Consider the following 27,211-nt stretch of genomic DNA (forward strand, 5'->3'; position numbering starts at 1 on the left):
ACTTTATGAGAGTAGGTCAATGAAATGTTATGGGTATATTTATCACATCATCGATCTGTTATGCTTAGTGAATTTGCCTGTGTAATATTTTTGTGTTTTCGTCATTAGTGTAATATACCCTGGAGTGTATTTTATTGGGGGCCGCGGTGGCCGAGTGGTTAAGGTGTCCCGACACTTTATCACTAGCCCTCCACCTCTGGGTTGCAAGTTCTAAACCTGCGTGGGGCAGTTGCCAGGTACTGAACGTAGGCCAGTGGGTTTTCTCCGGTTACTCCGGCTTTCCTCCACCTTCAAAACCTGGTACGTCCTTAAATGACTGTGGCTGTTAATAGGACGTTAAAAGGTTTTTTTTTTTTTTTTTTCTCAGGTGTAATATCTCGGGTAGATGCAGAGCTGATGTTACAGTCTAAGACACTAGGAGCTTTTCTGGTGCGGGTCAGTGAGCGAGTTTGGGGCTACACAATATCGTACAGAGCGGAGGACCGGTGTAAACATTTCCTCATCGACACCTCCGAGGCCGGTTACCAGTTCTTTGGTGCTAATCAAGTCCTTCATGCATCTCTTCATGAAGTTATAGAATTTCACAAAGTAAGTGGTCGGTGGATATTCTATAGAATTTCACAAAGTAAGTGGTCGGTCAGTATTCTATAGAATTTCACAAAGTAAGTGGTCAGTCGATATTCTATAGAATTTCACAAAGTAAGTGGTCGGTCGATATTCTATAGAATTTCACAAAGTAAGTGGTCGGTCAATATTCTATAGAATTTCACAAAGTAAGTGGTCGGTCGATATTCTATAGAATTTCACAGAGTAAGTGGTCGGTCAGTCGATATTCTATAGAATTTCACAAAGTAAGTGGTCGGTCAATATTCTATAGAATTTCACAAAGTAAGTGGTCGGTCGATATTCTATAGAATTTCACAGAGTAAGTGGTCGGTCGATATTCTATAGAATTTCACAAAGTAAGTGGTCGGTCGATATTCTATAGAATTTCACAAAGTAAGTGGTCGGTCGATATTCTATAGAATTTCACAAAGTAAGTGGTCGGTCGATATTCTATAGAATTTCACAAAGTAAGTGGTCGGTCAGTATTCTATAGAATTTCACAAAGTAAGTGGTCGGTCAGTATTCTATAGAATTTCACAAAGTAAGTGGTCGGTCAGTCGATATTCTATAGAATTTCACAAAGTAAGTGGTCGGTCAATATTCTATAGAATTTCACAAAGTAAGTGGTCGGTCAGTCGATATTCTATAGAATTTCACAAAGTAAGTGGTCGGTCGATATTCTATAGAATTTCACAGAGTAAGTGGTCGGTCAATATTCTATAGAATTTCACAAAGTAAGTGGTCGGTCAGTCGATATTCTATAGAATTTCACAAAGTAAGTGGTCGGTCGATATTCTATAGAATTTCACAGAGTAAGTGGTCGGTCAAATTCTATAGAATTTCCAACAAGTAAGTGGTCGGTCGATATTCTATAGAATTTCACAAAGTAAGTGGTCGGTCGATATTCTATAGAATTTCACAAAGTAAGTGGTCGGTCGATATTCTATAGAATTTCACAAAGTAAGTGGTCGGTCGATATTCTATAGAATTTCACAAAGTAAGTGGTCGGTCGATATTCTATAGAATTTCACAAAGTAAGTGGTTGGTCGATATTCTGTAGAATTTCACAAAGTAAGTGGTTGGTCGATATTCTGTAGAATTTCACAAATTAAGTGATTGGTCAATATTCTATAGAATTTCACAAAGTAAGTGGTCGGTCGATATTCTATAGAATTTCACAAAGTAAGTGGTCGTTCGATATTCTATAGAATTTCACAAAGTAAGTGGTCGGTCGATATTCTATAGAATTTCACAAATTAAGTGTAAGTAATGTTTAACTTAGAAACATCCATGTTTAACTTACTTAGAAACATCCATGTTTAACTTACTTAGAAACATCCATGTTAAGAATCATCCTTACTCAATTGGGTATTTTTAATTCTCCTTTTCCACTTTTCACAGAACAACCCAATTACTGTAATGGGAGGTGAAAAACTCCGCCACCCTGTAGGACAGTCGAAGGACCCACCGGACTATCAAGGCCTGCTGCAGTCAAAAATACTGGAGAGTACATCGCTATGATTTAAAACTCTCTACATTGTACTGTACTAGGAATTTGTTCTCTGAAGCTTAGCATGAATCATCTTACAACAGTATCATATACAAATCTGTTGTGGAGCCTTTTTAAAATTGTAAGATTTTTGTATATCATCATATTTTTATGTATATTATGGACCATTTTATAAAATCATTTTATGTTATTCCCTAACAAAACAGGTAGATTTTGAGGATCCTATCAAAAATATTTTTTTTAATTAGGTTATTTTTTTAATTGTTTTTTTTTTTTTTTTGGTGTTATTTTAAAAACTTCATTGTGGTCCCACACTTGGGATATTGATAAAAGTTTGTATTGTATTCATGTTTTAATGAATGATTTTTATTGACAGTGGAAGATTGTTAAATGTATTAGGATGATGAACCAGAGGTCAAAGGTCAATTGTATCTTAACAAATTAAATGAGCAGCCATAATTAAAATGTTTTTGTAATGTTTTGAAATTTTTTTTTTCTTCTTATTTTTTTTTAAAAAACTTAGAATGTTATAGATTTATGCAAAACTGATTATAAACATGCAAGGATGTTCTTTTTCTTGTTTTCACAAGACTTTTTAATTGTTTTATCAAAATAACATGCCCCACCTGCTTTACATACATGTATACATGCTTAACTTTTACTAAGAATATATATTCAGTTTCATTTAGTAACAAATCATGTGATATGAGTTTGGTTGTAAGGTATGCAATAAACGAGTTTTCGTATAATAAATTGACTTTTTTTTTTATATGAGCTTAACTGATGTCTGTGTACAGAATTTTTTTTTTTTCTTTGTTTTTGTTTAAATTGCAATTAGAAAGGGTATTGGTCATTCTTCCATTTATCATTGATTGGGATTTCTTGATATTATTATGAGCAGCAGATTTTCCCAAGTACACATAATATTTCCCATCTTGTCTTGAGAAAACAAATATATTGGCGAAAAAAAAAGTAATGTTTGGAATTTTCATACATTTATGCAGGCACTTGTTTACCTGGAAGTGAAAAGACATTTTAAAACAAGCAGTATAGTTTACATTGTGCTGTAACACAGGGCAACTGTAGTAAAGTGTGAGAAATATGTGTGAAATTTATTGAATATTCATAGAGTAATGGCCTAACATGTGAAATTTGTTGAATATTCATTAAGTTATTGCCAAACAGGTGAAATTTATTGAATATTCATTAAGTAATGGCCAAACTTGTGAAATTTGTTGAATATTCATTAAGTAATAACCAGACTTGTTAAATTTGTTGAATATTCATTAAGTAATGGCCAAACAGGTGAAATTTGTTGAATATTCATTAAGTAATGGCCAAACTTGTGAAATTTGTTTAATATTCATTAAGTAATGGCCAAACAGGTGAAATTTGTTGAATATTCATTAAGTAATGGCCAAACTTGTGAAATTTGTTGAATATTCATTAAGTAATGGCCAAACAGGTGAAATTTGTTGAATGTTCATAAAGTAATGGCCAAACAGTGATTTGACTATAGTAAAGAGAGTTTCTATAATTGGCATCATGTGAAATTGACCATATCTTTGCTGCCGATAAAATATGACTATTTACTAGGTTATAAATTTTATAATTCCATCTTGGTTGTGTTGTTTATAAATATGAAGACACAAAAATTGTACCTTTCAATTAGTTTTAGATACGAACATATAATTTTGTGTGATCATTTACAGTTTTTTGTTCGTGGAATACGGTTAAAACAGTGTAAAATTCTGTTCCTGTTGCTTTGGTTCGGTGGTGTAAATGTTACCTTTATGAATTTTGATATTAAAAATCAAATTGTACCGGTATATATGTGTCATCTGAGGTTTGGAATTGTCAAAACTGTGATTATTATTATTTTCTTTTTAGATATTGATTGGACAATTTTAATATCTTTATTTTTTTATTTGTAAACCATTGTTTTTAAGATTTTATAAAAAAAAAAAACACTTGTTATTGAAACATATTAACTAGAGACCATGTTGTCTGAACTGATTAGAAAATGTTTTCAGAAAATTGTCACTAAACAAAGATATCAAATCAATACAATACAATGTGTACAAATTTGGTCAAGTTTCTGGAAAAATATCTTTCATGAAATTGTAGGTTCTGTTTGATAAAGATTCCAGATTTAGACTTCTTCTCATTCGTATGAATTTTAAAAATATTTGTGTATTGAGCTGATTGTGATTGTGTCTTGTGGTTGTGAAAATATCTTTTGTTTACACGTTTTTCTTCTAAACATGTATAGATCTGATTATCAACGATTTGAGATTTGTTTTTGAAATCTTAACAGTTATGGTAAACAGGAGTTAATTTTATGTGTATGAATTTATTTTTAGTACATTTGAATAATAATGTTTTATTCCGGCTATACAATGTAATCACTTAATAAACCTCACATTTTTACAGTATACAGGGAAAAATTTGATCATAGAAATATATCCCTACTACATTGATAAAACAGGTATTGTCAATGTGGTGACTTTTACATTTCACATAAGCAATTCTGAGTGTATCCATTACTGTACACTGACTCGAGCCGAATTTGGCCTCTTTAATAGAAAGTGAAAAATTATGAGAAAGTTTCGCAGCAGCGAATATATATCCCTCCGACTACAATGTATTTAATCAAATGGCATATTTGTCTGAGGGCTGTTGATTTGTAGGTAGGTAGGTAGGTAGGTAGGATAAATGTTTTTAAGTAAGAATCTTTATTACTTATGAATGAAAATAAGCAATACATAAATTTAACATTGAATTTATGTATAAAAAGTTGTAGAAGGTTGTATTGTTTTGAGAGAGTAATACGTAGTGAAATGAAATCCAGTGCAAAATCTGATTCTCGTAAGTTTGTCATTGAAAATAAGATGTTGTAGCTATTTGTGAATAGATTTGTGTAGGAATTAAAAACTTCACACTAAACACGATTTTCTGACTCTTCTACAATTGATATTTACTTCAATAAATTATAATCACTTAGGTGATAGGAAGTATTGATCTTGTGTATTAGAGATGTATGTTTTGCTTCCTTTAACATTGAAATCTTCATTTCTAGAAAATTACTGAATTACCAGTAAAAACATTTGGAATGTTGAAAATAAACAAATTATGGTTTAAAATACTTTTGATTATAAATGGCTTTTAGAATTTGAAAATAAATGGCTTTTAGAATTTGAAAAAGGATATTTTTGAGAATAATGCCCAGATTCCTTTTAAAAAATATATATTAAAAAAATCCAGAAAAACTGAACATGCCAGATATTAAGATCTGATTAAAATACAGTTTACAGGTTTCAATTATGAGGTATTTTATGTCTTTTCATGGAGAAATTTAATCACAATTTTAAATATCTCTTTGGAACATTTTGTTATTACTTTTGATTTTCGTAGTTTGCTCCACTGTATTTAATATTTTGTTAAATTCAAGGGCCTAGTAGGTATTGAGAACTTTATATGTAGTTCTCAGCCAGAAGTTCACTTCCAGCAGAACAATAGTAAAATAAATATCACAATAATGATGGGAGATTTTAGTACAATGTTAAATCTGTGATTCAATCTAGACACAAATATTCTGTAAACATAATTGCATAATTAATTTAGCATTTTGAGGCAAACAATACAATTGTTATATTACACATACTAATTTTTTTTTTCAACAAAAAAAATCTAAGATATTTTAATGTACATGTATAATTATATATACCGGGTACATAGTTTGATAAATCATTATATTTATTTAGATTATATGTTAGACAAAATCCTGGCAAAATTTCAAGAGGTATTCCAAAATGGAATTGTGAAATACTCAAATAAGAATACGCATTACAAAGTACAGTAGAGAGAGGGGTCACAGGGTATATAGAGCTAGAAAGTAGGGGTATCTCAATAGTAAAAAGTCAGAGTAACCTTCATATATATTTTATTATATCCACATGTGCCATACAATACATAAGGGCTGTTCCAAAATTATCCAGTTGGGAGGGGTGAGGTGTTTTTTTCAGAGACTAGAAAAATTAAGAATTTACCCTCATCACCCATCAAATTTTAAATTTGGAATAGCCCAAAGTCCCAGTGAAGAATGTACAATTCCTGCATCATATTTTTGGGGGAAAATGTTAATTTTTCTTTGGAATTTAACAGTTAACATTCAAATTTTATCCTCTTGTCTGCTGCATAAAGGAGCAAAAATGTCTAGAAACTCAATATTTTGTAATATCGGCAGGGCCAAAAATGGTGTTTGTTAAATTTTGCCATAGTGAGTTTTAACTTCTTCAAAGGAACTACCATATATGGATATCAATCATATTCATTTGACTGAAAGTGTATAAAAGGGGATGGGGTCAAAATATTTCTTCGTGAACATGATTCACAATCTGTACCTGTTTCATGGAATTTTAGGAGAATATTTATAATTGTCAAAATATTTATGTAACATTGACTTTTTTTAACATTGACCAGTCAAAAACAGGAAGTACTACGTGTGTGTGTGTGATATGTGTATGTGTCTTTGTAATGGTTGTGGTTGAGATACAGTTTTATCTGAATTGATTTTGGTTGATATACGTTTGTGATGTGAAAAATGCCATTGACGAACTTTGCAATAATTAGGATATTTTAAAATCTTTTACCATTTTTTTTTTATTTTTTTTTTTTTATTGTGTTAACAAATTATGTTATGAATACATAAACATGTACAAAGTGTATATCATATATTTTTGCAATTAATTAATTTTTTTTTTTTTTTTTTTTGATTTTCTTAATTATTTTAGTGAATATGACGATAATACAAATTAATGGACATATATGCGCAAAATGTAGTTGAGTGAAATCAGATACATGTATCTCCAAGTGAGTTGAAGTTACAGATTTTTTTTTTTTAATATTTTAGTGGTGATAGCCAGTTCTCCACAGCTATAGACAATCATAAGGCCAGCATTCTTAAATATATTAGGGTTACATCTAGGGCCCAGTACAGGAAATAATTATTGTAAATGTTCACAATTTCTAGCTGATTTACTGGTAATAATAACAAACGATATTTTACACGATTTTAATAAACTGTAAAACCACCCTTAAAGATTCTACAGCACAGACAGCATATACACGGCTTGTCACACAAATACATGAAATAGCATCCATTATATAGAATTATATCTACATCTGTAATTAAAATTGTAGCACCAACAAATGAAAAAAAGATATGTATATTAATAGCATTTGAAAAAGTATCTCTTATTAGACCGAAAATGATATACCACATTAGGATGCAATTAATGATTTATTCACTCTGAATTCTAAAGATGCTAAAATTTTGGAGGTTGTAAAAAAAAAAACAAAAAAAAAACAGCCTATTTCTCTTTTGTCAGCTATGTAACATCTTAAAGGACTTTTGTGTTTAAAAAAATGCTTAAATCAAAGTCTCATTGTGTTACTCAAGATTTTTTGTTTTAATCTCACTTGGCCCATAAAGATAAGTAAATCTTTTATTTGGCCCAACATCTATCCATCATCTATCCAACTTCCACTTTCACTTAATAAACTTCTAGTCCAGAACATCTGTCAAAACTGTGACCAAATTTTATGTATGATCCTTCAACATTGTGAAACAGGCTGGTAATTCCAGATTCTTAGATTTTTATTCCCCAATTTCAGGGTAAAGATATTAATAAACAGATTTGTACATCGTTTACTAAGTATTAGAATGATAATATTAATACTATGACAGACTCGGTATATCAGAGAGTGGATTTGAAACTTTATGCGAGCTTTTGTATTTGTTTGTCAATAAAATGTTGTGTACAGGTGTTTGTCCAGCTCAGCTTTGCAGGAAAAACGTATATATAACATAATTGTGCATATCTCTTTTAAAATACATTATTTTATCCTTATCTTACAATATCGGTACTGATTTTGTGTATGATTACCTAATACATGTATTACATTACATGTATGAATACACTGTTGGTACTGGTTTTGTGTATACATTACATTAAATATGATATAACAGCGTACCATGTTTATTTTAAAATATATAAAGTGTAAGTCTTTGATATTTAGATTTATATACCCAAACTGTAAATGAATCTTGAGATAAATGATTTGGTGATTTAACTTGGTTGTCTTGTGTTATACTTTCAATTTATTTTAGCTCTTCAGGTCCAAAGCATTCTTCAGTCTATCAACAATTTTATTCTAATGACTCCTTCTCATGAACTGCTGACTAGAATTTAACCAAGTGTAAGGAATTCAAAATAGCACAAAAAAAGGGGGTGATCCCTCTGGGAGCCATGGGTGAGGGAAAATATGGGTTATAAGTTCAGGGAAGTTGAGGTCACCCTGTCAATAACTATATGTATTTGCTGTCAATGCAGAGACAACCACTATCATGCTACCATGCTTAGCCTCGAGTATCGTATGACTCTACCCCTTGGGACATATTTGTTTAAAGTTGAGTTTATGTCAATTAAACTAACAAAATTAACACTAAGGTATCACAAAGAGGCATCTTTTTACAAAAAAGAAAATTTAATTGAAATTCTAATGTTGACCTTAACCTTGACCTTGAGAGCAGTTATTGTCAAATAAGGAAAGAGTTTGTATTGCAATGAAAATTATTTTCTACAGTAGTGACTGTGACCTTGACATTGAAGATTCAGAAGAGGGCCGTGGTTACACCTTGTGTAAAAAGGAACGATGAAAAAATATCTTCCTGAACCAGAAACCTTTCACTCTCTGAGTTTAAGGCGACAACCAATGAATTCAATTTACGGGTCGATAATCCCAGTAAAAAAATACAGGACATGTGGCTACATGGAATTTTGTGCCAGCCTGTCAGCTTGATGAACTATTACTATATTCCCCACTTTTACACTAGTAGTTCCATTGGTATAAAATTGTTACATGTAGATATTAACTTAAAGTACATCTCTACAGTATCTCTTACGACAATATTTGATTCTGGAGAAGTCTTTAAAGGCAATACATTTTATCTTATATACTTAAACACAAAATCAAAAGCTATATTTGGTAAGTTCTTTAATAGGGTCATCAACTGATAAAAAAAGAAAATGTGCAGGACTTATTTTTCAAAAAACTCTTAATTTTCTATATAATAAATTGTGAAAAGTTGTCTCCCCTTACAAAATTTTGCATTTTTTTTTTTCTATGTTAATAAGGTAATTCCATCCTACAACTTTTCTGAAGTGGTATAAATGAAAAAAAGAATCCAATAAATATAGGGTGAAGTGTCGGTTACAACCTGAAAAAGGACATGAATCCCAAACAACCAATCATTAAGCTGGAACAAGGGCAATTCATTTCACATTACACAACTAGGAACAAAATTTTCGGAATTATTCATCACAAAATGTTATTTTTAAAAGCTTTGTTTATTTATATAAATACTTAAATTTTTATTGTCAATTAAGAACTTTTTTCAGTTTCAGGAGGAAATATTGGAATAGATATCTGAATCAAGAGACAAGTTAAAACAGATATTTTAGTGATCATGAGGATCATCCGAGGTTCATGAACCCCACCCTACCACGTCGGTTGATTTTGAGTTATACATTAGAGAAGTATTCAATCAATAATATAAACTAATTTGCATATTCTGTTCAATTTTCCACATGGGGAGATAACTTTTTTGTTTTTCGAAAATCAAGAAATAGCAACATCCCTGGTCTTGAAGCAGGATCTGACCAATCGTTTGAGGAATATACTTGCAGATATCTCTTCTCTGTGTGGTCCAAACTCATTTACATATATGGTAAAATTTTAACAGGGGAGACCACCTCCAAAAAATTACAGCAAATTGTAAGTCAACATGTAGTTTTTAAGAATATTCCATCTAAAGTAAGAAGTAAAGAAGGCAGATTCTGTATCTAATTTTCAGCAAACGAGATGCATGTAGATGTAGTAAACTTTAATTTTCATTTTGAAATATTAAAATGGAGTTAACATTTGAATACTTGTCAAATTTTCAAAAGGCAGATAACAATTTTTTTTTTAATTTGTTTTGAATCATATTATTGATTCCTAAAAAGATATTACAATTTATGAAGTTAAATAATCCAATAAAATTAACCAAGTTTAGGTATGGATGTTGCTGGTGCCATTTACAATGCATTTTGTCTCCCAGTGTTACATGTATATATATATACTATCAATCCTGTAATAGATATTTCCCTTAATGGTCAAAATATAGGTAATTTTGACCTAGTTTTGATACACAACACCCCACCTAACCTAAGTAATTTCAGGCCCCAAATATGAGGTTCTAGTAACTAATATATTAGTGAGTGATATATAGAGCCATGAAAAACTTTATCTTAAATGTAGGTCAAAGGTCAAAACATAGGTCAAAGTGACCTATTTACACACTGCCTTACCATGGTGAACCCCCAAATATGAAGCTCTAGTGAAGGAGACAGACCCTGAACAAGCGTTTCTTTGATGTAGGTCAAAGTTCATAATTGTCAAGAATGGCTTACTTTTGGTACATCCCGCTAACTGGATGAATATGTGCCCCAAGTATGAAGATGAAGTTCCAGGAACAAGAAGTGGATGAGATATAGCCTGGATAAGTTAAATGTAGAAATATTGACATGTTGCAATTCTACGAGATACATGTACAATAAGATCGAAAGATGATAAACAACCTTTTGCTGTATGCAAGTTGAGGTCAAGACCTGGTGAGGTCTTCAAAATGTTTAGACGATCAGTTGGACAAAAATTAGGCCAAATTGCTAGCCCTTGAAATGGTAGAGTCATACAAACAGTATATTCAAATTTTAAGAATACATGTATTACTTATTTGATAATAGATTCAAAATACATTGGAGAAATATAACAGACAAAATTTATCCTGAAAATTGTGTTTATTGAGTTTTACAAGCACCCACCTGTGAATACAGTTTCAAGACAAAAATTTAACATAACAATGAAACAAAAATAAAAATGCCAACAAATCCCTGTCATCTGCAGCAGCGACCTTGTGATTAGAATGGACAGTCTGTAGACAACATTTTCTGATATATATTAAAATATGATATAAACATTGGCACGGTTATATTACAGTTATAGCAACAATGATAAAACACAGACTTACACACAAAATATATTTGAGGACTTCAAATAAAATAAATATGTCACAACAAAGTCCTTATTAAGGTAATCATAAACCGATAATTATATATTACGATATGGTCAGATTATGCACTTTAATAAAAAAGAGAAAAAAAGGAGCATTTATGAATTCAAAAAAAAAAAGAAAGAAAAAATGTACAATGTATTGGTCTTTTGCAAAAGAAATAGTATTTCATATTTTCATAATAATTTGATTACAGATATGTAATACATAACATGTACATACACTACATTGCACTCAGTTAATTTTTTCATAGCTTTCGCCAATGACTGTCACACACAATACTTCCAATTCATTCTAACAATGAACACACCCATCACACTCAACTGTAGAAATTATTTCTGTATGTTTACAGCAGGGAATATCTGAAATATATCTATGTTTACAGCAGGGAATATCTGAAATATATCTATGTTTACAGCAGGGAATATCTGAAATATATCTGTATGTTTACAGCAGGGAATATCTGAAATATATCTATGTTTACAGCAGGGAATACCTAAAATATTTCTGTATGTTTACAGCAGGGAATATCTGAAATATATCTATGTTTACAGGAGGGAATATAAATGTACCTAAAATATTTCTGTATGTTTACAGCAGGGAATATCTGAAATATTTCAGTATGTTTACAGCAGGGAATATCTGAAATATTTCAGTATGTTTACAGCAGGGTATACATAAAATATTTCAGCATGTTTACAGCAGGGAATATCTAAAATATTTCAGTATGTTTACAGCAGGGAATATCTGAAATATTTCAGTATGTTTACAGCAGGGAAATATTTCAGTATGTTTACAGCAGGGAATATCTAAAATATTTCAGTACGATTACAGCAAGGAATACCTAAAATATTTCAGTATGTTTACAGTAGGGAATACATAAAATATTTCAGCATGTTTACAGCAGGGAATATCTAAAATATTTCAGTATGTTTACAGCAGGGAATATCTGAATTATTTCAGTATGTTTACAGCAGGGAAATATTTCAGTATGTTTACAGCAGGGAATATCTAAAATATTTCAGTACGTTTACAGCAGGGAATACCTAAAATATTTCAGTATGTTTACAGCAGGAAATATCTGAAATATTTAAGTATGTTTACAGCAGGAAATATCTGAAATATTTCAGTATGTTTACAGCAGGAAATATCTGAAATATTTCAGTATGTTTACAGCAGGAAATATCTGAAATATTTCAGTATGTTTACAGCAGAGAGGTATCTAAAATATTTCTGTATGTTTTGCTGCATGGGGATATCTAACAGAATACATCAGCATTATATTATAATCCAGAAAAGACCTGGACTTTGAAACTCTTCATTGAGATAGGCCTCTTTTGTTTATCACAGTCCAAACAATTTGACCCATTTGGCCCAAGTTTGTTCGTTTATAAAATAAGGATTGACAAGTGATCTTGTTTTACTTTGTTGTAAGTCTTGAAAGAGCCTTTCACGGCCTGTATCATCAGCTTATAAATACTTTCATTTGCATAAATGAAAATTTTGTTATGTTTAATGAATGATTTTGAAAAAGGGGAGCTAACTCATCCCGAAGTAAAACTGCTAGATCTTGACTGATGCAAATGGCTAGATCAAATGGTTTTCAAATCTTTTGAGAATATATCATTCTTCAACAAAAAATGCAAACTATCATTCTTACAATTCCTAGTACATTATAAATGACCATCATTTCATCCTACCAGTCTTGCCTCTGTGAAACATAAAAAAAATATAGATATACGTGTGTATATAGTTTACATTATCAATGACTGATTTTGAGTGATTTCCATAATGTAACATTTCAAACCCCAATTGTGCTCATCTTACGTTGGAAATAATCACATTCTACACGACTAGGAGATTGCAAACTATTTGAATGAATATTATATTCATTTGTTCCTATTTGATTTCAATATTGTTTGACAATAAAGTCAAGAATATATCTATACGTCACACAAATGACTATGCTAGTAAGTATATTTAACACAAAAATATAATTTAGATATGAATGAAATTAACATATTGCAGGAAAATATTGACAAACAAACTCACCATGTACTAGACAGAAAACTCTCAAATAACAATATACTCAAGAATGATCTTATCGCACACCTTATAATTAATATCATGTTTTCCACACACAAAATGAAATAAAGAAATGCTAATGTTCTCTGATTGATATCTAAAAGCACTGTATTACTTCAGTATTCTCTTTATCTATATATATGACAATGTGATCACGCTTAAAAATGAATACCAGAAAAAGTTTTGATTTTTTTTTTCAAAATAATTCAATGCCATTTAAAAATGCATTGGTAATGAAGAAAGTGGTTATTAAATCGAAAATATATTACAAATGAAAAAACTTCAAAAAGTATAATGCTAAACAAAGTTTAGTAAAGATGTATTCAAATGCCTATCTGAGAGATTTATGTGTCCAATCATGCAACTAGATTGTAGCGGGGGAAAAAACAGAAAACAAATAATTTTAAAAAAAATAACAAAACATTGCCCCAGGCTTTAATGACCCAAAACAATGAAGATATTATTTCTTAAAATAAAATTAACTCTATTTCACTGGAAAATGTTGTAAATAAAATTAAGAAACAAAGATTTCTTTATCAACAGAAATATTCTGCTACATACATTACATATAATGAGTTTAATATTAACAGAATAAATATCTAGCACATATTAACACCTTCAAAGAATTTAAAATCTAAATTCATTTTTTTAAAAAGATCTACTCAAACAATCTCTAAACCATGTAATGGTAACATCATATCATTCTTGCAGACAATTGTTTTCAAACTAAGAGTCAGTGATTTGTAATAAATAATAGCATTCTTTTTCTTTAAAAGATATTATTAGGGGTTATTTTTATGGATCCGCTATCCTACTGTCAAACGTCCAAGCAATGCAAAAAAGGATTTCTCAGTTTCCTAAAACAAGTACGACTTCAAACTGGATGACACTAGACTAGAAATGTTGAAAAACAAGAATTTGAGAGAAATATATAAACAAGTAAACAATACTCAATATATTATCTAAAATGCTTGTTAGACTAAATTCAAAATAAGTTAAAAATTTAACAGAAAGTTGAACAAATGATAAGAGCATTGAAGTGATTCTTCAAAATGAGGAATAAATACTTAAAAAAAATCCTTGATGAATTTCATGAATTTTATCATCTTTTTAAGACACAAAATAAAGCGAATTACCCATTTCATCTATAAATAAATCTTTAAATTGTCTATTTATTATTATATTTATTATATTTTTAGAAGATATTTCATCACACAAAGTTTTATTAAGACTGATCGGATGATACATGTTTTACATCTCACACAAAATTCAGATTGAGAAAATGCATCCTCTTTGAAATATGTAATTAGGATAATTAATAAGTATTAGGTAATCACATTAAAATGAGAAGAAAATATACTGAATTTTTCAATTAAATATGAATTAATTTCTAGTTTACTGTGAAGGGGAATTGAGCAATATCTTAACAATCTGTAAATTGACGCTGTGAAATCTGAGAAAATTGTCAATGTGGTATATGTTATAAAGATGAATAATGTTTTATTCATTAAAAGATTTATCTTAATTCTTACATACCAACCACACAGTCAAACCATTAGCTGGAAAGGAGATGATTCTGAGTTACTTCCCTTGATGAGAATAGTTACTTCCCTTGGTGAGAATTTCGGTTTTAGGATTATTTCCTATTTTTGGGAGTTGGAGTTAGTTCATTCCATTTACACAATTTGACAGACTAGAGTGAACTAATTTTAGGTCCTTATTAATTAAGAAACACAACTATGAAGTGTGTCTAATTTAATGTTCCCATGAAACGACATCTTCCCCTAATGTACACGTCAATGATCAGTTTCTACAGCTACGTAGACTAGACCAAATAATACTGTATTAAAAGATCTGGTGGACACCAATGTATGCAGCGTCAGAAAAAACTTCTAACCCCTTCACCAGGCATCCGGGGCACTAACCACTGCACCATGCTGCCCAACAGATGTATGGAAATCTATAAACACGATAATAAAACGTAACAGAGGCAGAACTGAGGGACAAAACACAATTCAAGAACATTTCCAATCACTCAGATAAATATCCCCATAGATTTGTTTTCATCACAAGAGTATACGCTTCGAAAAATGACTCCATCTGTTTAGGCTTAATTATGATGGCTTCAACAATAACATAATACAACAATTTACTGTTTGATTTCTTTTTGACAACAATTGCATTACAATGGATCGGACAGGACAGTCAAGTGAAACAATATCTATGGACACATAACCAACACAATTAAACCATCAGGACAATCTCCAGATCTTTCTGTGGTGATCTGTTACAACTTGGCAAAGAGTTTCACGTCCTTGGGATATGCTACTGATTGTCATATCTTCATCAGAAATGAATTCCATGAAAACCAAATCACTCCTTTTTTGTTTTTACGAACATTCACTGACACCTCATGTCTATTCCATGAACATTTAATGTGATGTACAGAAGTGATTTTCCTCCAGTGCTAATTCCCCACACACTTTCCGGTTGCTATGCCAACTGTTCCCTTAGTCATCATCCACCTCTAGCTTTTTCCAGTTTTAAATTCATGTTTAAATATTTCCATACATGGTTAATTGTCATACGGCTGGCAAGTTTCCGTCTCTGTCATCGCTCTGAAAGTGAAATTCAAAAATTTGTAAATCTTAGAATTCAATAAGGATAATAAGAAAATGCAGCTGTGATCTGACAGTGAAATCTAAAGTAATAGGCAATTATTCATAGAAAAATAATTAGAATATTCAGCTTCTATAAAAAATCCAATATTCAATATAAATCAATTAAGAATTAACTATCATAATCTCATAAAAATCAAAGTGAACATACTGCTTATATTGAAAACAAAATAATTAGTGTGAATAACATTTTTTCCAAGTTTTACTTATGCAAAACAAAGATTCTGAAAATTCAGTGTAAAAGTCATAAATATACAAATAAAATTTAAGAAAAAATCCTAATTCTATACATACAGCACACATGTACTACATATATACAAACTGTTGAACATTTATTTGTGTTTTCATATCAAGGTAAAATATCACTGCAAAGTCAAAGCTGTATACAGTACAGGTAAACAATAATAAAATTAATTAGTACAATATTCAAACACAAATTAATGACATATTCCTCCACCATGTAATTAGCTATAAAAAGGCCTCTATCATTTACAATTCCTATACAAAACAGTGCCCTGGGAAATAAGCCTCTGAGATTTCTTGCGAGACAAAAGAATTGAAATAACAAATAACAATGAGTAAATTTATGTGAAAATGTTAACAAGGTGTTTGTTTGTTTGCTGAGTTTATTGCCACGGTAACAGCCAGGGTCATTTTGAGGCTGGGTCTCCATGTAGTAGTTGGTGACTACCTCAATGAAGAACATACGGAAGACCTGTCATATGCCATCAAGAGCATCAAGGCCTTGCCCAAGGACATAACCACGACATCATAGACCAGTCCCTTTCTCAGCTTCCGGAGAAACACAAACTGCCAAGGGTAGGGAGTGTCGAACCACACACCTCGGATCTTCGTCTGAGGTTATGTGACCGGCACTCCAACCGACTGAGCTATATCGCGGCCCCTTTATAATTACAGAAAAACTAAGATATATATTTCTTAATTGCAATTCAAACTTTAAATAAATGTATAAACATTGGTTTACATAAAACATCAGGTCTGAAATTTCTTTTTTCTTTTGAAATGAGCCAAAAAGTTACTTAGAAAAATACTTTTATGCTTATACACAAAGAATTCACAACCAAATAACTGATATGGGAGAGAAAATGATAAATTGATCACCTCAAACTGCCAGGTATATGACTTTTGTGTTTCATGAAAGCGAGAAAGAACATAACACCAGCATCCAGCACAATTTTTCCCTGAACCCGTCAATCAAATCCATTACGACCAATTAAAATCTAACTGCATTACAATAGGCTGTCGCCTCACCACAGCAGAGAAAGCCAGTAGATCTAAGAGAAGATACCAACCAGAGAGAGAAAACTTTATCGATGGTCATACCTGACCCGACGTATTAGCGTTAAAAGGATCCAGGTTAGTGATGTGTGGTATAGTGGCCACTGTTGAACGCTGTTTCAGCTTCATCTTGGATGGGTGAGCTGCAAAGAAAAATTCAAATTATTTTGAAAAAAAAAATTTTCAGATGTTAGCCAAAAATTCAATCTTTAATATACATGTACATCAATAACGAGAAAATATACTGGAAAAAAATTATCAAAGATTAATTGTTCACTGGCAAATTCTATATGAGCAGAGTCAACAGCTTCCAATTATCAAATAATAGTAGACCACAAGTCCTTGAAAGGGTGTTTTCAAAAGTCAATCAGTAAAAAGTTCTTCAATTATATTAAGCATAGCATAAACAGTTTGTTGTTGATAAGAAACCGTAGAAATTGGATCAAGTTGCTGTACTGGACTTCTATTTGCAGGGGTGTTAAAATCCACTAGCCCGACGTCTGGGGCTACCAAATTTTCAGTTTGGGCTAGTGAAAATTGCAGCCATACTCTTTAATAAATCCTGATTTAAATCTCCATACCTTCAGCACCTTTCAGTTCCGGTAAACTAAGACTTTCCTTTTCCTTCTTATCCGGACTATGGGCCTTGACACGTGTCAGGGACTTATCGTGTAGGAAACTCTTCTCCGACTGGAGAGGCTGGGGACTGATGGTGTTGCTATGGTGATTGGTCAGCAAAGTCTTCTTCGTGAAGTTACTTGATGTTTTCTTTATAACTTTGTCACTTACCCTGAAAAAAAATCAATTTTGTTTTTTGTGTAAAGAGTATAAACAGCCTTTTGTAAAAGATCGTAATTTTTGGACAAGCCATTGACGCCATGGCGACCACCTGATTGGGAGAACCTGGAATTATGATACAACATCAAACAGGAATATCTGAATATAAATCATCAAAGTTCTAAGTATCTCTCTGTATAAAGTGTTATCCATGAATAAATTAAAAATGAAAATAATCGAAAATCAATTTGTTCATTTAAATAGAACTAAATCATTGTGCTGTTACTAATATTAAAAAACTTGAATTAAAATTCTTAGAGAAATAAAATACAATATAAGCAGAAACATAAAAGCAAACCTCTGATTAACATTAAATTGAACAAATTTTTGTCATTATGAAAAATTATGAATCAGACATATGCCCCCTCCCTGTGACTCCATTTTAATTTAAAATTTGAACATTAATCAATCTCTAAAACTGTACTATGATAACATAAAGGAAGATAACACTTGCAGTGTATATATGTGTAGAAGCCACAGGCAGTCTATGTACAAATTATGTGTGCTTAAATCTCATTCAGCACACAAGTGCTTAGAAGCCTGCTGAAATATTAATTTGTGTATGAAATATCAAGTGATTCAACAAATTTTTTCGTCTATATTTCAGATTGCAAATACTGTTTAAGATGCAGTGGGTTGAAGTAGTTGAGTCTCGGAAGCAACCAAGCCCATCTTCAATTTGTACTGCCTAGCTCTTCAGAACAGAAAGTGGCGTTAGTTTATATAACAGATAGGTGTTTGCATCAATTTGAAATGTGATTCAAATAATGGACGTATCTTTAGGATTAATTTGTGACTTATAATTATACCACCAAAATTTTGCCACACTAGAAACTGGAGTATCTGTATCCAGTTGATAAATCTCAACAATATAATTAAGTGTCCAAATATGTAATTTTCCAAGAATGTTTTCAAATATTTGTTCTTCAATTTCAGGTGCTCGTTTGTTAATATTATCATCATTATTTTTTTTATTTTATCTGTTATCAATTCATTTTTTATCATTTTTTTTTCATTTTAATTCCTATGCTAACAATTCTCTCAATGACAAAACCATTAAAAACTGAATGTTTAATGCATAATTATCAGTTATAATGTATCACAGATTTTTTTTTATTATCATAGCCAACTGAGGAAAATTTTGGTGGTCTGCCTCTCCTAAGAAACACAAGCGAGACGAGACAACTTACCAAGCTTGTGACAAATCTCTATCCCTGTGTAAAATGGAGACTTTTAGTTTTATCATTTTACTTGGAACTCAAATTTCTTAATCAACAAGTGATATTGTAAAAGTAGAGAGTATAAGGTAACCTTACTAGCTCAGACTAGCAGGAATTTCCCTTTAGACTAGTGGTAGGCTGTTTGCCGTGAGAGTGAAAGGTCACTAGTTCAAAGCCCAGCAGGGGCAAGGTATTTTTCATTACTCGATCTTTCCTATTACGATATCATATATATATGTTTTTTTTATTTCAGGATTACAAGAACAGATTTTATTACATGTAACTTGGGGAGAAAGATTGATAATTTCCAAATTTACTGGACAGAAAATCTAGAACTTGGGACCTTTATAGAACTACATTTATTTTCTGTTTGAGCAGACAGAACAGTTCAGATAGTTGCATTACAAACAGAAGAAGGGAGAGACAAGGAGATCATATCCATGGGCAATGTCTGGCCAAACAATTTTCCAGGAATGTGTAAAAAGCCAAACAAAAACACAGTTATCTCCCTTTCTACACCTAAAGTTATCATTGGATGAGAATAAACTTTCTCACTGACAAACAAAGTGATGTGATTCAACAAAATACCATAAAACATCAATTATGATGCTGAAAAACAAAAGCTCTGTAACTTTAAACATTCTGGAAATCTCATGATGGCTGGAAAATGCATAAGAAAAAAAAAAAAAAATTGTTTAAGTGTTTTCAATGACATGAAAAATGTAATTCAATATTGAAGAAAATTGGTCAAATTATAGTATATGATTCATGCTTACTTTTACATGCATGCTTTTACAAATAAATAAAGTGCTTGATTTTATCATTTAAAATACCTGGTATCCTTTATTAAATATTTAGTTAATATGATTGATCTATATAGAAATTATTATAGGATACACCAGGTAATGGCATACATGTACATTGCATAATTGCAATTGATTTCAAGTTGAGGAATGACATCGGTTTATGTTGGATTAGTACAGTAATAATATATTTCTGATATACAAGTACATGATTGCAATGTAAATGTCACAAATGCATACAATGTGTAAAATAATATTTTTCCAAAATATTTTAAAATACTGTAATCATTATTATCATTACAAGTTACAAGTTTCAAACTCAATATTATCTATAAATTATAATTATTTCTAAATTGCGAAGCATTGCAAATTGTGTATTGAATTATTCATATTAAAAATAAAACTTACAATCATTTTGCTAAGTAATGCCATCATTTATAACAATCAACCTTCCCTATTTCTATGCAAAATAAAATATGAAATTCCACCAAATTCATAACTGAATTCTTGAAATGTTGATAAAATTTTGAAAAAGTTACTGGAAGATCAAAATTATTTCCTTAAATAGATGGTAATCAATTAAAATGTCCTTTTAGAATTGTTTACATTGGTTTGGGATTTTCACCTTCATCTTTAAGGTCATAGGAAGGGAAAATTTGGCAAATTCATATAATTGTATAAGTAAAAAAAAAATTCACTTAACATTAAAATTTAGTATGTAAAACTTTTTAAAACATTAACAATGTTATCTAAATTTCAAGAGACATACATATTAGAAGAGTTTTCATTCTGTTAAGAAATTAAAATTAATATCTCTATAGAATCTACTGTTACCCCACCGATGCATTACTTACAAATACATATACAACATACTATAGAGATTACTGGTATTCTATGTTTGACTCCACATATAGCATTTCCAATAAATATAGATTTGTGTTTGGGTACTTTTCCAGTTGAGAATCTACCAACATTTCCTATCTCTCTGATTTATTTTTTTTCATTTTTTTTTTCATTTTTAGAAATATTGAAATAACATACATATATTTACACATGTATACCCTCTTTAGTATGAATTTTATTCAATTTAATTTTTTTTCTGAAATTCTGATAAAGTAAAATATGTTTCAAATATAATTTCTGGATATTTTTTTCAATTATCAACATTCTAAGGGGGAAAAAAGAGGAAAAAACCAATGTACAATGCCAATGTGTATTTTTCACGTTTGAAATTTAATTTATTTAAAGTAAGAAGAGATGAAGTTCATGATGATAATAATCTCATGTTTTTATTGATTTTTTTTTTTTTTTTTTACATTTTTTTTTTACATTTTTTTTTTTTTTTTATATGAATACATTTAATATTTTCTTTAAATAAATGGCAAAACATGAATTTTGAGAGAGAAAAAAACCTTGTTTATATTGTTATCAAGTTTTGATACGAGAAATGTTGGTAGTGACCGGAGTGTTAATTAGCTGTAACCAACTGGGACACTGGGATACACGATCAAGCCAGACAGAGACTCACCTAGGTATGTCATGTCGCACGGGGGCTACTCCGTGTCGGAAAGGATCTTGAGATCTAACGACCAAAATAACCTTACTGTATAGTATACAGGTAATCACATTTTATTTCCTTATAATTCTTTCTGGCACTCTTTATTTTCTCTCTTTATTTTTCTCTCTTTCTTCTCCTTCCATCTTTCTGTCATTCTCTCTATCTCTCAAACACATCCCCAGCTGTTTTTCCTTAAAGGATTTCCCCTTTTAGTTTCCTATTTTCTTCTTTACAAAATCTACACACTAAAAGAACACCATTTTCTGGGTAATATTTTCTAATACTAAACTGCTACATATCCTAATCTACAAGTAAAACTAACATTACACTAGAAAGATAAGAAAGAAATGAAGTATGATGTCCATTACACTTTCCTTAAGTAAAGAAGTTATAACGGAAGAAGGAAATGATAATCTACTATAACGTAAGAAGGAAATAATAATCTCCTATTAAGAGTGAAAGTGTCATGGTGTGGCAACTCTATTAGCTTTTATACTTTTTATTTTCTCTCTTTGATACTCATACGAAATGCTGCAAGACATTCTCCAACTACAGCAGTTGTATAATATACAATGCTGAATATTATCTTCATAATTTGCATATTGACAATTTTTAATTGTTTTTGGAACATCACAAAAAAAAATTTGAGAAAACGGACACAATGGAACCTGCCTGTAAAAACTGGAAATGAAGTGAGACACCAAAATCAGTCATTAACACGTTGGTTTTTATAGACAGCTATTATAGAAAACACTATTTTGGGAATTTTTCATAATAGGAGACTTAAAAGTATGTGGTAGGTAATCTAGAGGTTTTTAAGGCAGGCTACAATGTACCTCACACAAAGAATATATAATTTTCAATCCAAAATCCAAAATCCTTCTCACATAAGTTGATGTGGCCAGTTATAGACAAATGATAAGACATCAAATTAGTGACTTCATCTTCATTAAGAAATTAATGAAACAGGAAAAATGTAATGGTCATGATAAAATTAAAGTAACTACCAGATTCACTGACCTTTGAAAACACATGACATATGAGTTATCAGTTGTAACAACTAACAAAGTCCCCGATAAACCAGGTATAGTGTCCCCTGTCTAAACCGAACATAACTGGTCCACTGAATTCCAGAGAAAACATATATTTTAGTCATTGTTCAGATGAATTGACAAGGCAATTGTAGCATAAATTATATGATCTATTATATACTGGGATTGCCCAATTTTTATTTTTGCTCCATAATTTGTATAAACACAATGGCATGGAGACTGCTGTACTTTAGACAAAAACTTGAGGCTTCAGCCCCGCAAACACATTCCTAACTTCACACAGAGGGATTCTTGGTGGAACAAAACTCAATCTGGTGGTTTTGAAAGAAAAAACATGAATTTGATAGAATCTAGTTTGGACAGAGGACACTGTATCTTTAATCAACCTCAACAATTTCCTGACTTTAAATTTCAATCTGATTAAAAGGGATTTTTTTTTTTCTTATTCTGCTCATTTTTTTTTTTTTTTTTTATAATTATTTTAGGAAAAAACTTAATGCAATTTTTACATAAAAACAATTGCAAATTATATCACTGAATCATAAAATAGTATATATATATATTCTAGAAACCAAAGTCTGGAATTAAGAGAGGCAATCCAAATTCTATATATATGTATGATTTTAGTCATAGCAACATGTTAACATATAAGCTCCAATTCCTGAAACAGACTATACCATGCATGAATGGCGCCATCTGTAGGCTTACCTCAGAGGAGCAGGCCCCGTATAAGGGGCATTACCCAACGGACTTGATATATGCACATTGTTTACTGTTGAAACATTGGCCATATTTGGACTGTAAAAATAACACACAGGCAAAAACACTAAGAAAAATGTTACAAAGATAATGTTTCTGAATATTTTGTGTTAATTGTTTTTCGCTTTTAATTAGTAAATTAAATTTAATTCATATGCTTAAGCCATTGAATTTTATTTGATACATATATATATTTTTTTAGTTAACTGTTTTTTTTAATTTCAACAATATGGAAATTCCTGATAAGATTTAGTCTGTTTTTCAACATTTAGCCTGAAGAAATAAAAGTACATTTTGTTTAAATATCGATACAACACTTATATAAATATCTACCGGTAATCAAAGTACCGTACATATACCGCAATATGTGTATGCATCGCATGCACGTAGCTGACCTTAACTTCAGTAAATATAAAATTCTCAGTACTCTTCTCTATTTAGCAGGTATTTTGATATATAATATCTATAATCATGAATATATATAAAATATTATCATATATAAATACTGTACATATGAAGTTTTTGCTGACATATAACAAAAAATGTGACTTCAATATTGTGTCTTTGACAGAGTTAAGACAAAATGTTATATACATGTATATTCTCATTAAATGATTTTTATCTACATCTAGATAATTAGGCTGGGTATTAATTGGAATCAAAGTGTGGTGTACTGATAATATTGGGTCTAGCAATTATACACACTTATGTCAGTGAACAATGAATTAAAAATCCATTGATAATTCCTGTATGGTAGTGATCTAATTAAGTGTAAATTAAACTACAACATGCAGGGAACTAGAGAGGATTCTCAGATTTACCTTTGGGAAATCTCTACGACTATACCTTCAATTAATTTTTACAACTAATTTCTTGTCGTGAAATTAAATAAAAAGGCCCATGGGGCTTTACAATCACCTGATTTCTTGTTGTTGATTCTATTTTAAATATGACCAACACTATTACTATCCAAATTAATTGTCTTCTCCAATATTTCACAAATTTAACACTGAAGGTAAATTATTTGATTCAAACTACTCTGGGTCTAAAGAAGGAGACCGTAGAAAGTTTAGCAAATCTAATTTATTTGGGACCCTGCCTTTCAGCCTCTTAAGGTTGATTAAAAGTCAAATTTTAATGACATCTATCATCTTTTCATGCATCATGCAATAATGTAATATGATGCACAATTAAATCATTCCCCTGCAGGGGAAGACATGAGTCTTGTGGGGAGGGGGGGGGGGGGGGGGGGGGGGGGGGGGGGAGGGGGGACAATTTTGATAGTGGTAATGCACCTCATGACCCTTCCATTAATCCATGAGTATTTGTTTCGAGCATAACTAGGTTTGAAGAAGAAGACTTTTAAGATTTAATCCAATTTACCCATTTTCACCCAATTCCTCAGAGTCCAGGGTGGTGGGAACCATATAATTCAAAATGTTGGTGCCTTTAGCAATGGAGCTGTGAAAGGTTTAAATTACTGCAAAATTTCTTTAAACTTGCTTCAGAAGTTTATTATATTAGTCTTTAAGTCTTTAACATCCATTCTCTAAAAAGTCTAAGGTCACATGTCAAGACGACCCATGGCGACGGATAAAGGGCAACTAGATTAGGTCACTTTTGACTTTGTCTCGGGTAACTGAATATCATTACACAGTACCATGAAAATAAAATTTAACGGCTATCTTTCTTTTAAACTTGTTTGGAAGTATTAACTTAAAATACAGAGCTCCAATTTAGCTTGTTTGAGAGCTTAAAAGAGATTAGTTTTTGTCTAAGGTACAAAGAAACCCGTCTAATCAGAATTAATTAAAATCAGAAGAAAACACTTTTATAAAAATTAAGTCAAAATATTTTCTTATCAAATTATGAGATATTTAATTGAAAAGTCAAAATATTTTCTGATCAAATTATGAGATATTTAATTGAAGTATCAGTGGGAAAAAAAGAAGGATTTGAAAAAAGAACATACCAAAAATGTATTAAAGGTTTGAAAAGAAAAATAATTCTGAATAGTCTGGTATTTATGATAATACACAGGTTTCCATGTACTGTACAAGCTAGCTAGATTAGAAAGTGTTAGAACATTATATAGATTGGTATAATTTATAAAGAGGGACAATAATTAATGAAGACTGTATGAAATACCTGACCAAGCTAAGACATTGTGAGCTTATGACTAGCAACTGTCTGTATAAAGAGAACACACAATATTTTGTTATCGTATATATATATATATGTCACTCAAGCTAAGATCATCAATATCCTACAGAAATAAAATAAAAAATTTAACAGAGATGAAAATTATATGTAAGACTTTCTTATTGAAATATATTCTCTTAAGGACTCTGAAAGTTAAAAACATCTACAGCCAGAACACAATCACTATATTTAACATGTTGTTATGCATATACAACTAATGTTAAGTGTTAGAGTCTGGTGACCTTTGAACCCTCTAAATCAGACTAATTACCAAAGTCGTAATTAGATAATATTCATGCTACAATTCATCAATATATATATCCTTCTTTAAACCTTGACAATAGGTAACTATGCATTTTGTATAATGCCATCACAAAAAAATGTTTGATTGTAGTTTCCTGACCTAATTTTTTTTTCATTGGGTCTGTTGGTTTGAACAATTTCTTTTCTATCAGACTTCTACATGTGAAAACATTTACATATAAATTGTAAGTTTAGAATACTAGATCTATAAGCTACATCATCATATTTGGTTTGATGAATTCAGAAACCATTAACATGCTTTACATTTGCATAGAAACATTTATACTGCCTCTAAGAGTTCTGTAATTCATTCTTACAAGAAATGGTTGAGCACTGAGTGAAACCAAGAGGGCATTGAAATTTGAAGCAATTAAAGTTACCTATCATAAGCAATTGAGCTGTGATTGTTGCAAAAATGTGTGTCCTGTTCATTTCAGTGTTACATAATGAGAGGCAAAATATTGGGGAAAAAACTTTTGAAAATGTAAGGTCTGAGTTGCAGCAATTTATTCCGTTGAGAAACTGCAAACAAACAATTTTTTGATGTTGGTCTTAAAGCAGATCTATATATAGTGTGAAAATCAAGGTTCAATGTTCTTTTGACCGGCAGTTGATACTTCTGTAGCAGAACATAAATTAAATCTGTGTACGAACTACATTTTCAAGGAGGGTTTGCTGTAAATTCATTCAAAGAGGGTTGGCAGTAAATTTTCTTAACAAGTTGCACATTATATTCAGAATCATAAATTTTATCTTTAAAAAAACCCCAAAAAACCTTAACCCATAAATTTTAGAATTTCAAATACAAACTTTTATACATGTATATTAACAAAATCATTAAAGAATGTTCTCTGAAAAATCTTTTGCAATCCCCTCTGAATTTTTGTCAAATCAATATGCCATTTCCTTCATGCACAGAACTTATCTTGAGTACAAAAATATGAAAGCTCACTATATAGCTAGCTACCTAGGTTAATAATTTACATACTTATACTTATATAATATGGAGTAGCAATGCTACCAAGACTTTGTAAGAACATAATATATCTTATCCAACTCTAGAATATATAACTACGTGTACACAGGACTGATATATGGTATACTTAAGTTTACAGCTGTAGAGC

The 27,211-nt window shown here is 30.7% G+C and overlaps 2 protein-coding genes across 5 annotated transcripts in view; one reads left to right on the plus strand and one right to left on the minus strand.

Annotated features, from left to right (window-relative positions):
• LOC117337273 (SH2 domain-containing protein 4B-like) overlaps positions 1-8,251 on the plus strand; it is a 43,514-nt gene extending 35,263 nt beyond the window's left edge. For 3 of the 4 annotated variants that reach the window (XM_033898171.1, XM_033898193.1, XM_033898184.1), the window contains 2 exons: positions 368-588; positions 2,008-8,251. In XM_033898171.1, coding sequence (XP_033754062.1) covers positions 368-588; positions 2,008-2,127 — 341 coding nt within the window. In that variant the 3' untranslated portion in view covers positions 2,128-8,251. The remainder of the gene's footprint in view (positions 1-367; positions 589-2,007) is intronic. The other variant, XR_004534785.1, reaches the window with a different exon arrangement.
• A 2,749-nt stretch (positions 8,252-11,000) lies between these two features.
• LOC117337295 (cyclin-dependent kinase-like 2) overlaps positions 11,001-27,211 on the minus strand; it is a 47,547-nt gene continuing 31,336 nt past the window's right edge. Inside the window, 7 exon segments of the mRNA XM_033898203.1 lie at positions 11,001-15,994; positions 17,399-17,496; positions 17,935-18,143; positions 19,381-19,404; positions 21,742-21,795; positions 23,532-23,621; positions 25,731-25,772. Of these exon segments, the coding sequence (XP_033754094.1) occupies positions 15,959-15,994; positions 17,399-17,496; positions 17,935-18,143; positions 19,381-19,404; positions 21,742-21,795; positions 23,532-23,621; positions 25,731-25,772 (553 nt within the window). The 3' untranslated portion in view covers positions 11,001-15,958.

This window comes from Pecten maximus, chromosome 1 (genome assembly GCF_902652985.1).
Source record: "Pecten maximus chromosome 1, xPecMax1.1, whole genome shotgun sequence".
NCBI lineage: Eukaryota > Metazoa > Mollusca > Bivalvia > Pectinida > Pectinidae > Pecten > Pecten maximus.